Raw genomic sequence first — 14,017 nt, 5'->3', positions numbered from 1 at the left:
GAAACTACAATCCTTACCTGGGCAGGCCTACATGTGACTCCAGATCTACAGCAATGAGGTTGGCTTTTAACTGCCCTCTGGGCAATTAGACATGGGCAATAAATGCTAGCTCAGCTATGCCTGCATCCCATGAATGATTTTTTTAAAAGGAATACCTATTTAAAGATTATATAATGGGAGACATGGGAGCACAATTATATTGTCACTGGATTAGGGATCCAGGCCTATACTCTGGGATACAGATACAATTCCTACCATGGCAGCGGCTGGAATTTAAATCTTCTCAATAAATCTGGAATTGAGAGCTTGTTTCAATAATGGTGACCATGCCAACCAGCATCAATTGCCTTAAAAGCCCATCTAGTTCATTCATGGTCTGTAGGGATGGAAATCTGCCATCCTTACTGTCTGGCTGCATTCATGTCCACATCAACAGACAGCAATGTGGTTGATTCTCTGCTGAAATGGCCAAGACGCTGCTCAGTTCAAGGGCAATTAGAGACAGACAATATCTGTTGGCCTTGCCGGTGACTCCCACATTTCATGAAAGGGTTATGGAAGATGGTCTTAGTTTATCTCAAAGCATCTCACATAAGGGACCTTGGAGTGCAGGTCCATAGTTCCTTGAAAGTGGAATCCCAGGTAGACAGGGCGGTGAAGAAGGCATTTGGCACATTTGCCTTCATGGATCAGAACACTGAGTATAGGAGTTGGGACAGCATGTTGCGGCTGTACAGGACATTGGTGAGGCCACTGTTGGAATATTATGTTCAGTTCTGGTCTCCTTGCTGCAGAAAATAAGTTGTGAAACTTGAAGGGGTTCAGGAAAGATTTACAAGGATGTTGCCAAAGTTGGAGCTATAGGGAGAGGCTGAATAGGCTGAGGCTATTTTCCCTGGAGCGTCAGAGGCTAAGGGGTGACCTTGTAGAGGTTTATAAAATCATGAATAGCATGGATAGGGTAAATAGACAAGGTCTTTTCCCCAGGGTAGGGGAGTCCAAAACTGGAAGAGGGCATAAGTTTAGGGTGAGATGGGGAAAGATTTAAAAGGGACATTAGGGGCAATTTTTTTTCACAGAATCCCTATAGTATGGAAACAGGCACTTTGGCCCAACAAGTCCACATCTACTCTCTGAAGAGTAACCCACACAGACCATTCCCCTACTACTCTACATTTTATCCCTGACTAATGCATCTAACCTACACACCGCTGAACACAATGGACAATTTCCCACGGCCAATTCACCTAACCTGTACATTTTCAGATTGTGCGAGGAAACCGGAGCACCCAGAGGAAACTCTCTCGGACAGTCACCCGAGGCTAGAATCAAACCCGGGTCCCTGGCACTGAGGCAGCAGGGCTAACTACTGAGCCACCATGCTGTCTGACTTGTCGCACAGAGGGTGGTATGTGTATGGAATGAGCTGCCAGAGGAAGTGGTGGAGGCTGGTACAATTACAACATTTAAAAGGCATTTGGATGTGTATATGAATAGGAAGGGTTTGGAGGGATATGGACCAAGTGCTGGCAAATGGGACTAGATTAGGTTAGGATATCTGGTCAGCATCGACGAGTTGGACCGTAGGGTCTGTTCCCACACTGTACATCTCTATGACTCTTTCTTAAATGCTTCTGAAATGTTAGATATAACATAGACAGCCTGATATCCCATAGAACAGTGAGATGATTGGCTAATGAATCAAAGAGAAATGATATCCAGGATACTCAAGAAAACCTCTTCCTTGTCTTCACATAATGAAGGAAAATCTCTAATCATTGCAGATATTCCAAATTATCCATAATATTCCTTCAATTGAATGGCACAGTAACAACCATTTGCATTTATATATTGCCTTTAAAGTAGGTGGTTATTACCAGATACACCTCATTATTCTGACAGGGCTATGAGACATCACCAGTCGATAATGTGTTCAAGTTGGGAGTGCATTTTGAACCATCACCTTCTGATTTCAGTGCAAAAACATTACTCAGTTCAGCCAGGCTACTACAGACTTAAATATTTCGGAGCTGCATTCCTACTGTCTGAACAGGTAAAGGCACTGCATTTATATGTTTCAATAAAGTTTTGTTACACTTCACTGTTGTAACATATTCTCAAAAAGTACCCTGATGAGGGATTAGCCACAAACCTTGTTAGAATTAACTACAGACACTGGTTTCCTGGTTAGTACCTAGTTAAAGAACATTACTCATTTGTTAAACTGCAAGCATTTTAAGAAACATTGTCAGATTTAATTTGTCAACCAGCTTAATTAATCAGGACTCGTTATAATTTAGTTAGAGTCATCTTTATCACTGAGGTAACTTCCTCCCTAGCTCCTGGCTCGTTTCACACTGAGAGTAGTGTGACAGCTGTCGATATTTGTGACAAACATAGCTAGAAATGGAACATGCCTGAGCTCATTACAGGAAAGCATTGTTTAAAACTCACAAATTTACAAGAATTAATTACATCCCACCCATTTCAGCTCAAGGGACTCAAAAATAATTCAACTTGAATCTGATATGAGTTGGTAACAGAGAACTGGAACTAGTCCAGATCAGATTTTCTCTCCCTGAACTTCAGCAGAATGTAACAATTAGAAAAGTGCATTATCTTTATCCCAAGAATAGGAAACCTTACCAGCAATGAGTTTCACAAAGTATTTGGTACACTTTTTGCCCATTCTTGGGAGGCAGAAGTTTTAAATTGCCAATGAAGTTCTGAATTTTTTTTTACAAATACAGGATTGCTTCGTGGCTATTGTCATGCAATTTGGATTCCCCGACTGCCTCAAAGCAGATTGCTTATCTTCAGCTTTGTCCTTGATGACTAGGGCTTTTCCTTATTTGGTCCTGTTTGGGCTAATTTCCTTCAAAAGGCTAACCATGTTGTAAAAATCAGGACATCGTGATGGGCATACGGAAATGTTAATGAGCTGTTCCTATTTATAAATTCTAACAGTGCTGACAATCCAAAATTTGCTTCCTGTAGAAGCTGGATATATCTCTATAAAAGTGGAGCTGAAATGGAAAATTAAAGTCCGCCTTCCTTACCATGGATATTTCAACACTTAGAATGGTTCAAAAATGCAGCAATAGAAATCCTGCTTCTTTTGAGCGTGTTAATTTTGTGATCAATTTACAGAGCCAAGAATTGGAGATCTTTACTCCCTAAGCTGCACACTTCTTTAGTTTTCTGTTCAAAGCCACCCTGAAAAATATTCCCCTGCAGATTTTGGACTGGCTCATGAATTGGACAAAATATTTTTATTTTTATTCTTGGCATAATGTCTGGACATCTCTGGCTAGCCCAACATTCCTGGCCTATCCCCAACAGGTTTAGAGAGATGTGGAGGTACCGGTTATTGGACTGGGGTGGACAAGGTCAGAAGTCACATGACACCAGGTTACGGTCCAAGAGGTTTATTTAAAATCACCTGATGAAGGGGCAGCACTCTGAAAGCTTGTGATTTAAATGAACACCAGGTTATAGTCCAACAGGTTTATTTGGAAACACTAGCTTTCGGAGCACTGCTCCTTCATCAGGTGGTTGTAGCATAAGACACAGAATTTATAGCAAAAGGTTACAGTGTCATGCAACTCTTACTGAGATATTTGTATCATCGATAGTCACAGATGAAGTGCCGGAAGACTGGAAGTTGGCTAACGTGGTGCCACTGTTTAAGAAGGGTGGTGAACACAAGCCAGGGAACTATAGACTGGTGAGCCTGACCTCGGTGGTGGGCACGTTGTTGGAGGGAATTCTGAGGGACAGGATATACATGTATTTGGAAAGGCAGGGTCTAATTAGGAATAGTCAACATGGCTCTGTGCGTGGGAAATCATGTCTCACAAATTTGATTGAGTTTTTTGAAGAAGTAACAAAGAGGATTGATGAGGGCAGAGCGGTAGATGTGATCTATATGGACTTCACTAAGATGCTCGACAAGGTTCCTCGTGGGAGACTTGTTAGCAAGGGTTAGATCTCATGGAATATGAGATCTAGCCATTTGGATACAGAACTGGCTCAAAGATAGAAGACAGAGGGTGGTGGTGGAGGATTGTTTTTCAGACTGGAGGCCTGTGACCAGTGGAGTGCGACAAGGATCAGCGCTGGGTCCACTAATTTTCATCATTTATATAAATGATTTGGGTGTGAGCATTAAAGATATATTTATAAATTTGCAGATGACACCAAAATTGAAGGTGTAGTGGACAACGAAGAAGGTTACCTCAGATTATAATGGCATCTTGATCAGATGGGCCAATGGGCTGAGAAGTGGCAGATGGAGTTTAATTTGGATAAATGTGAAGTGCTGCATTTTGGGAAAGCAAATCTTAGCAGGACTTAAACACTTAATGGTAAGGTCCTGGGGAGTGTTGCTGAACAAAGAGACCTTGGAGTGCAGGTTCACAGCTCCTTGAAAGCGGAGTTGCAGGTAGATAGGATAGTGAAGAATGCGTTTGGTATGCTTTCCATTATTGGTCAGAGTATTGAGTACAGGAGTTAGGAGGTCATGTTGCGGCTGTACAGGACATTGGTTAGGCCGCTGTTAGAATATTGCGTGCAATTCTGGTCTCCTTCCTATCGGAAAGATGTTGTGAAACTTGAAAGGGTTCAGAAAATATTTACAAGAATGTTGCCAGGGTTGGATGACTTGATCTGTAAGGAGAGGCTGAACAGGCCGGGGCTGTTTTCCCTGGAGTGTCGGAGGTTGAGGGGTGACCTTATAGAGGTTTACAAAATTATTAGATTACATTACTTACAGTGTGGAAACAGGCCCTTCGGCCCAACAAGTCCACACCGACCCGCCAAAGCACAACCCACCCAGACCCATTCCCCTACATTTACCCCTTCACCTAACACTATGGGCAATTTAGCATGGCCAATTCATCTAACCTGCACAGTTTTGGGTTGTGGGAGGAAACCGGAGCACCCGGAGGAAACCCACGCAGACATGTGGAGAACGTGCAAACTCCACACAGAGAGTCGCCTGAGATGGGAATTGAACCCAGGTCTCTGGCGCTGTGAGGCAGCAGTGCTAACCATGGTGCTGCCCTAATTATGAGGGGCATGGATAGGACAAATAGACAAAGTCTTTTCCCTGGGGTGAGAGAGTCCAGAAGTAGAGGGCATAGGTTTAGGGTGAGAGGGGAAAGATATAAAAGAAATCTATGGGGCAACTTTTTCACGCAGAGGGTGGTATGTGTATGGAATGAGCTGCCAGACGAAGTGGTGGAGGCTGTTACAACTGCAAAATTTAAGAGGCATCTGGATGGGTATATGAATAGGAAGGGTTTGGAGGGATATGGGCCTGGTGCTGCCAGGTGGGACTGGATTGGGTTGGGATATCTGGTCAGCATGGACAAGTTGGACCGAAGGGTCTGCTTCCGGGCTGTACATCTCTATGACTCTATAACTGAAATGATATATTGAACACACCTAGATTGCTGTTAAGTCTTTCATCTAACCCATTCTAAGCGATGAAAGACTTAACAGCAATCTCGGTGTATTCAATGTATCTTTTTACTTGCATGACACTATAGTCTTTTGCTGTAAATTCTGTGTCGTTTGATCTTACCTCACAACCACTTGATGAAGGAGCAGCGCTCTGAAAGCTAGTGCTTCCAAATAAACCTGTTGGACTATAGCCTGGTGTTGTGTGATTTTTAAGTTGGTCCACCCCAGTCCAACATCGGCTCCTCCACACTTTAAGTAAACTTGTTGGACTATAACCTGGTTTCATGTGACTTCTTGTTGAGAGAGGGTATTTGAGGAAAAGGTGTTTCACCCAGAGAGGGCGAGAGTCTGGATTGCACTGCCTGGGAGGCGAGTTGAGTTGGGAAACCTCACAACCTTTAAAAGGTTCTTGGATGAGCACTTCAAGTTACTTGAAGTTGAGTAGCATCAAGACGATGGGCCTTGTGTGGGAAAGTGGGATTAGTGTAGGAATGAATGTATTTTTGACAATAGACAATATACAATAGACAATAGGTGCAAGACTAGGCCATTCGGCACTTCGAGCCAGCACCACCATTCATTATGATCATGGCTGATCATCCACAATCAGTATCCTGTTCCTGCCTTATTCCCATAACCCTTGATTCCACTATCTTTAAGAGCTCTATCCATCTCTTTTTTTGAAAGTATCCAGAGACTTGGCCTCCGCAGCCTTCTGGGGCAGAGCATTCCACACACTCACCACTCTCTGGGTGAAGAAGTTTCCCCTCAACTCTGTTCTAAATGGCCTACCCCTTATTTTTAAACTGTGTCCTCTGGTTCTGGACTCACCCATCAGTGGAAACATGCTTCCTGCCTCCAGAGTGCCCAATCCTTTAATAATCTCAATCAGATCCCATCTCATCCTTCTAAACTCAAATGTATACAAGCCCAGTCACTCCAATCTTTCAACATATGATAGTCCCACCATTCCAGGAATTGACCTCGTGAACCTACGCTGCACTCCCTCAATAGCCAGAATATCCTTCCTCAAATTTGGAGACCAAAACTACACACAGTACTCCAGGTGCAGTCTCACCAGGGCCCTGTACAGCTGCAGAAGGACCTCTTTGTTTCTATACTCAGTTCCTCTTATTTGAAGGCCAGCTGGCCAGCTTTCTTCATTGCCTGCTGTAACTGCATGCTTGCTTTCATTGACTGATGTACAAGAACACCTAGATCTCGTTGTACTGCCCCTTTATCTAACTTGACTCCATTTTGGTCGTAATCTGCCTTTCTGTTCTTGCCACCAAAGTGGATAACCACACATTTATCTGCATTAAACTACATTTGCCATGCATCTGTCCACTCACCTAGCCTGTCCAAGTCACCCTGTATTATCATAATATCCTCCTCACATTTCACCCTGCAACCCAGCTTTGTGTCATCAGCAAATTTGCTAATATTACTTTTAATACCTTCTTCTATATCATTAATGTACATTGTAAAAAGCTGCGGTCCCAGCACTGAACCTTGTGGTACCCCACTGGTCACCACCTGCCATTCCGAAATGGACCCATTTCTCATTACTCTTTGCTTCCTGTCAGCCAGCTAATTTTCAATCCAAGTCACTATTTTGCCCCAAATACCATGTGCCCTAATTTTGCTCACTAATCTCCTATGTCAGACTTTACCAAAGGCTTTCTGAAAGTCCAGGTACACTACATCCACTGGCTCTCCCTTGTCCACCTTCATAGTTACATCCTCAAAAAATTCCAGAAGATTAGTCAAGCACGATTTCCCCTTCGTAAATCCATGCTGACTCTGACCTATCCTGTTACTGCTATCCAAATGAGTTGTAATTTCATCTTTTATAATTGACTGCAGCATCTTTCCCACCACTGAGGTCAGACTAATTGGTCTATAATTCCCTGTTTCCTCTCTCCTTCCTTTCTTAAAAAGTGGGACAACATTAGCCACCCTCCAATCCACAGGAACTGATCCTGAATCTATAGAACATTGGAAAATGATTACCAACGCATCCACGATTTCTAGAGCCACCTCCTTCAGTACCCTGGGATGTAGACCATCAGGTTCCAGGGACTTATCAACCTTCAGACCTAACAGTCTCTCTCTAACACCATTTCCTGCCTAATATAAATTCCCTTCAGTTCATCCATTACCCAAGGTCTTTCAGCCACTATTACATCTGGGGGATTGCTTGTGTCTTCCCCAGTGAAGACAGATCCAAAATACCTATTCAACTCTTTTGCCATTTCCTTGTTCCACATAATAAATTCACCCGTTTCTGTCTTCAAGGGCCCAATTTTAGTCTTAACCAATTTTTTTTCTTTTCACATACCTAAAAAAGCTTTAACTATCCTCCTTTACATTTTTGGCCAGTTTGCCTACGTACCTCATCTTTTCTCCGCTTATTGCCTTTTTAGTTATTTTCTGTTGCTCTTTAACCACTTTAACCACTTTATCCTCTGTTGACTGTACAGACTCGATGGGCTGAAGGATCTCTCCTGTAATGTATGATTCTAACTGCCCTTGAATTGATTTCTGAAGGCTGTGGGTCTGGAGTCACATGTGGGCCAGACCAAGTGAGGATGGCAGATTTCCTTCCCCTGAAGGACATTGATGAACCAGGTGGGGTTTGTATAACCACCAATGTTTCCATCCACAAAACCAGAGCCTCGATTTTCTCAATGACTGAGACCATCTCCATTGTTGTGAAAATGTTGGAAAACATGGAGAATCCCAAGTCCCACCCCTGAATGCAGTATTTTCAGTTTTATCAGGCGTGAGATTTGGTGTGTAGGGGAAGGGGGGGTCAGTGCGTACTTTGTACGTGGATGGGTCCCGGGAGCAATTATCCTCCTGCTTCCACAGATGTGGAATTTTGGAATCTCTGGAGTATGAAGTCTGGAATGCGGAGAATAGACCAGATAAGATCAGGCCAGTTCTCAATGCATTGCTTCTGGGCAGGTGAGATATGGTGCTAGGATACCATGGGGTGAGGGGTGTGAGAGGATGGGGTGGTGTCAGATACTATTTGAGGATCGGGGTGAGGTGTTAAAGATCCCTTCCAGGAATCGGGAGCCCTTTGGAACTGTTGACAGTGGAGAAGATTGACAGGTTCATAAACTGCCTAACCTGTCAAAAATGGTCAAGACGTGTCAGTGAGCATTGAACTGTGTCTTAAGAAATAAAATGCAATGTGAAAGTCTCATTAACTGAACTATGGGAACTATTAACATGTGCCCAGGGATTTGTAGAGACTCGGTGAGTGAGGTGGGTAGGTGGAGGGGAAATGGGTGATGAGTGGAGGTAGCACTAAGTTGTCATGGGGATATGAGGGACCATTCGAGATGTGTAGAGGACATTAGGTTACTTGGGTTGGCATTGGTGGGGCATGGGAGTGGTAGGTTCAATTGCATGGAAAACATGAAAGGGGGATGGCGCAGCAGAGGTTATTAAAGGACATGTAATAGGACAGAGAGTCTGGAAAGGAATCAAACTTCAGGCATAGCAGATAAAGGGGACAACTATGAGAAGAGGAGCAGTCCACGCAGGACGGAGGGTGTTGTACTTCATTACACACAGTGTACAGAAACAAGGTAAGTGAGCTTGTAGCATGATTGAAATGAGCAGGTATGATGCTGTGGGTATCACAGAGACAGGGCAGCAAGGGGATCAGGGCTGGGAATGAAATATCCAAGGATACACATCCTATCGAAAGGACAGAGAGGGTAGGGTTAACTTACTCATAAGAAATGGAATTTAATCAATAGCAAGAAGTGAGATAGAGTTGGAAGGTGTAGACCCTGTATGGGTGGAGCAGAAACCTATCCCAAGGAAGAAGAACCATACCAAGGGGAGGACAAGGTAACCATGGCTGACACAGGAGGTCAGGGACAGCATAAAATCAGCGTTCAATGTGGTGAGAGTTAGTGGGAAGCTAGAAGATTGGGAAGCCTTTAAAAACCACCAGAGGATAACTAAAATAAGCAATAAGGGGGGAAAAGGTGCTGGGGAAGGTGAAAGGTCTGAAGGTGGATACATCACCTGGGCCAGATGGACTATAGCCCAGAGTTCTGAAGGAGATGGCTGAGGAGATTGTAGAGACATTGGTGATCTTTCAGGAAGCATTGGAGTCCGGGAGGGGGGAGGGTCCAGAGGACTGGAAAATGGCAAACGTAACATCATTGTTTAAGAAGGGAGGGAGGAGGAGACAGGAAACTATAGGCCAGTTAGCCTGACCTCGGCCATTGGTAAGATTTTAGAGTTCAGTATTAAGGATGAGATTGTGGAGTACTCAGAAGTGCAGGGGAAAATAGGCTGAGTCAGCACGGTTTGTCAAGGGGAGGTCACACCTGACAAATCTGTTCGAATTCTCTGTGGAGGTAATGAGCAAGTTAGACAAGGGAGAGCCAGTGGATGTGATCGATTTGGATTTCCAGAAAGTCTTTGATGAGGTGCCACACAGGAAGCTGCTAAATAAAATCAGAGCCCATGGTGTTAGGGGCAAGGTACTGGCATGGATTGAGGATTGGCTGACTGGCAGAAGGCAGAGAGTGGGGATAAAGGGGCCCTTTTCAGGATGGCAGCCGGTGATTGGTGGAGTTCGGCAGGGGTCAGTGTTGGGACCACAGCTATTCAGTTATACATTAGTGATCTGGACAAAGGAACTGAGGGCAGTGTTGCTAGGTTTGCAGGTGACACAAAGGTAGATGGAGGGACAGGGAGTGTTGTGGAAGTGGGGAGGCTGCAGAAGGACTTGGACAGGATAGGAGAGTGGGGAAAGAAGGGGCAGATGGAATACAGTGTGGGAAAGGGTGAGGGGATGCACTTTGGGAGGAAGGATAGAGGCACAGGCTGTTTTCTAAATGAAAAAAGGCTTCAGAAATCTTAAGTACAAAGGGATTTGGGAATCCTGGTTTAGAGTTCTCTTCAGGTTAACCTGCAGGTTCATTTGGCAGTTAGGAAGGCAAATGCAATGTTATAATTTGGAGATGCCGGTGTTGGACTGGGGTGTACAAAGTTAGAAATCACACAACACCAGGTTATAGTCCAGTAGGGGTTTATTTGGAAGCACTAGCTTTCGAGCGCCGCTCCTTCATCAGGTGGTTATGGCCTCCTGGTTATGAGTTGGATAGGGCTCTCAAGGATAGTGGAATCAAGGGTTATGGAGATAAGGCAGGAACAGGATACTGATTGAGGATGGTCAGCCATGATCTTATTGAATGGTGGTACAGGCTCGAAGGGCCGAATGGCCTACTCCTGCACCTATTGTCTATTGTCTATTGCCTCCACAATGTTATCATTCATTTCAAGAGGGCGAGAATACAAGAGCAGGGATGTACTGCTGAGTTTGTATAAGGCTCTGGTCAGACCACATTAAGAACATTGTGAACTGTTTTAGGCCCTGTCTCTAAGGAAGGATGTTCTCGCTTTGCAGGGGATCCAGAGGGGATTTACAAGAATGATCTCGAGGATGAAGGGTTACTCACATGAGGAGTGGTTGAGGACTCTGGGTCTGTACTCGATGGAGTTTAGAAAGATGGGGGGAGAGCGATCTGATTGAAACTGACAGAATACTGAGGGACTTGGATAGAGAGGATGTGGAGAAGGTGTTTTCTCGAGGGCACAGCCTCAGAGTGAAGGGATGACCCTTAATAACTGAGATGAGGAGGAGTTTCTCAGCCGGAGGGTGGGGAATCTGTGGAACTCATTGCGCAGGGGGCTGTGGAGGCCACGTCACTGAGTGTATTTGAGACAGAGATAGGTAGGGTCTTGATTAGTAAGGGGGCTCCAGGGTTATGGGGAGAAGGCAGGAGAATGGGTTTGGAAACATATCAGCCAAGATCGAACGGTGGAGCAGACTCGATGGGCTGAATGGCCTTATTCTGCCCCTTTTTCTTATGGTCTAATACCATCAGAAATCTCTGAATTCTCTGATTTAAAATGGAGACTTTCGGAGGCTTCCAGATGGAGAGGAATTGCCCAGTGGCTTCAAAGTCTGGTGTGATGGGGATTCCACAGGGTCCCGATACACACCTCCCACCTACACTTGAATAATGTGATCTGGCTGTTAGAAAATCCAGGCACGTGTCCTCAACACAGTAAAACATCCCGAGACATTTCACAGGAACATTATCAGATTGGATCAGGCACCAACTGCTAGAAGATGATATCAGGACAAGTGTCTAAAAGCTTGCTGGAAGGATTAGGTCTGATGGAGTAACTTAAAGACAGAGAGGACAATTGAGAGGTTTGGGGAGGGAATGCCAGAGCCTAAGGTTTTAGCAGATGGAGAGGGGAGCAGCAACAAGGGGTTGAGGAGGGGGGGGCTTAGAATCTGGGGCATTCGACAATTGGTGCAATGCGTTTCATCAACTTTATGAAAATAAAATGTTCTTAAAACAATGTAAATAATATCAGTATGTAGGCAACAGAATGCAGGCAAAGTGTTCCAATGTGGATTGCAAATAGCGAGCATTTGCATTTCCTGAGGCTCACTTTGTATTCCAGTTCAGAGGAACGTAGAAAACAGGAGTGGCTGTAGGCCATTCGGCCCTTCAAGCCCACTCACCATTGAATCCTATCCAGTCTGATCATTCAACTCAGTCTCCCACTTTCTGTCCCATACCCTTTGATCCTTTAGCCTCAGGAACAACATCAAATCCTTAATGAAAACATTCAACGTTTTGAACTCAACAGCTTTCTGTGGCAGAGAATCCCACCCTCTAAGTAGATTGAAAAGGAGCAACATTAAGCCAAACTTATTTTAAATACAGTCAGGGGAAAGAAACTGCAAATTTCCAGACAGGTGAAAGTGAAAGGTCTTTACTCACGTGCACAGAATGGACTGGTCTTCACGATCTGTTAAGAAATGTAAAATGAGTGAAAAAAATTAAAATAAAACTAGGTAAAATAATGTGACGTAACTTATAAAATAATATTATTAAGTTGTAAAATAATTTAAATGAATTTTAAATCATTAAATCATTTAAAAAATAATCTGTAAAATAATAAATTGAAACAAATCCTGAGATTGGATGGATTCCTCTCCATTATGAGGATACATTGTTTAAGTTGCCAAGCAACCTCGAACACACCTGAGAAACCTTACGAAAGAGTCACTGATTAATCACTCAACGATGCACTGAATCTCATAAATAACATAAATTTAATTTCAAAATCCCTCCTTTGATTCATTTATTCTTTTCTTAACAAGGGAGTCTTACCAAATGAAAACTTTAACATTTTGACTGAATTGACTATAATTTATTTTAACACTTTAACATCTTGTTTTGTTTCTAATCAAATACTTAATACGTAACATCACTGAACACATTGATTGGATAATATATAAACATTGGTTGAGTTAACTGATGGATTGGAAGTCTTAAGATGAAAAATGTCGTCTGAGAGATAGACACTGCCGGTATTTGATAACACAGTTAGTGAGCTTTGAGAAGATTTGTAGCTCAGGTTGAGGTTCTGAGTATAGGTTTGCTCACTGAGCTGGAAGGTTCATTTCCAAATGTTTTGTCACCATAACAGGTAACATCTTCAGTGAGCCTCCAGACGAAGCACTGCTGATATCTCCTGCTTTCTATTTATATGTCTGGGCTTCTTCACACAACAGGAAATGACATCACCAAGCCAAAGAAACCCAAACATATAAATAGAAAGCAGGAATCATCAGCATTGCTTCATCCGGAGGCTCACTGAAGATGTTACCTAGTATGGTGACGAAACGTCTGGAAATAAACCTTCCAGCTCAGTGAGCAAACCTACATCCATTAACACAGTTATGTCTGAAGAACTGTGGATGCTGGAGATTTGAAACAAAAGCAGAAATTGCAGGGGAAACTCAACAGGTCTGGCACCATTTGTAGAGAGAAACAGAGGTAAACTGCTACAGAACACCAGTTTGTGACTTTACTGGCTGTAGGAACCATGAATTTGTCTCGTTTTATCAGAACACATTGGTTTAATCAAAAGAAAATCTTTTAAAATAGTGTTAAGTCATTTAAACACAAGGTCACCTGGATATAATGAGAATGAAGATTGTCTGTGGAAGCTTCAGAGAGAAGTGGTCTGATCAAGGGCTGGCAGATTGTCACCTGTTGGATTTGGTTTTCCTTTTTGTTCAAGTAATGGGAAGAGGCCATTGGGGACAGCGCCCAATGAGCTGCTCATTACTCCTTCATCATTCTTGTGCAGCTGCTCTCAACCTGCAATTTCACCCTCACTTTTAATGTTACGTACACGAGACTGATTCGGTTATTAATGTTGCATCCCCGCTATCCTTCACAGGATGGATGTTGTGCGATTGTGGAAGGCTGGGTGTAAAGGTTGTACATTTCTGTATCCTTTTAGGATTGGCAAATCCCAAGGCCTGGTTTGCTGTAGAATGGATGATTGCTATGGTGCACAGCTTAAGGAGTGAGTGAGTGGGTGGGTGAGTGAGAGTAAGAGAGAGTCTCTGTGAGTGTGGGAGAGAGAATGTATGAGTGTGACAGAGACAGAGTGTGTGTTTCTGTCTGCGTGTGAGAGT

At 43.5% G+C, this 14,017-nt stretch overlaps 1 protein-coding gene across 5 annotated transcripts in view; it reads right to left on the bottom strand.

Annotated features, from left to right (window-relative positions):
* The window catches only part of LOC122560464 (myosin-11-like), a 185,884-nt gene that overhangs the window by 110,890 nt on the left and 60,977 nt on the right, over positions 1–14,017 (bottom strand). For all 5 annotated transcript variants that reach the window (XM_087997598.1, XM_087997601.1, XM_087997602.1 and 2 more), the window contains exon 4: positions 12,306–12,333. In XM_087997598.1, coding sequence (XP_087853724.1) covers positions 12,306–12,333 — 28 coding nt within the window. The remainder of the gene's footprint in view (positions 1–12,305; positions 12,334–14,017) is intronic.

This window comes from Chiloscyllium plagiosum, unplaced genomic scaffold (genome assembly GCF_037043375.1).
Source record: "Chiloscyllium plagiosum isolate Xiang-an unplaced genomic scaffold, Cpla_swu_hap1 HiC_scaffold_20, whole genome shotgun sequence".
NCBI lineage: Eukaryota > Metazoa > Chordata > Chondrichthyes > Orectolobiformes > Hemiscylliidae > Chiloscyllium > Chiloscyllium plagiosum.
Note: the sequence above shows the minus strand (reverse complement) of the source record. Positions and strands in the feature narration are given on the sequence as shown.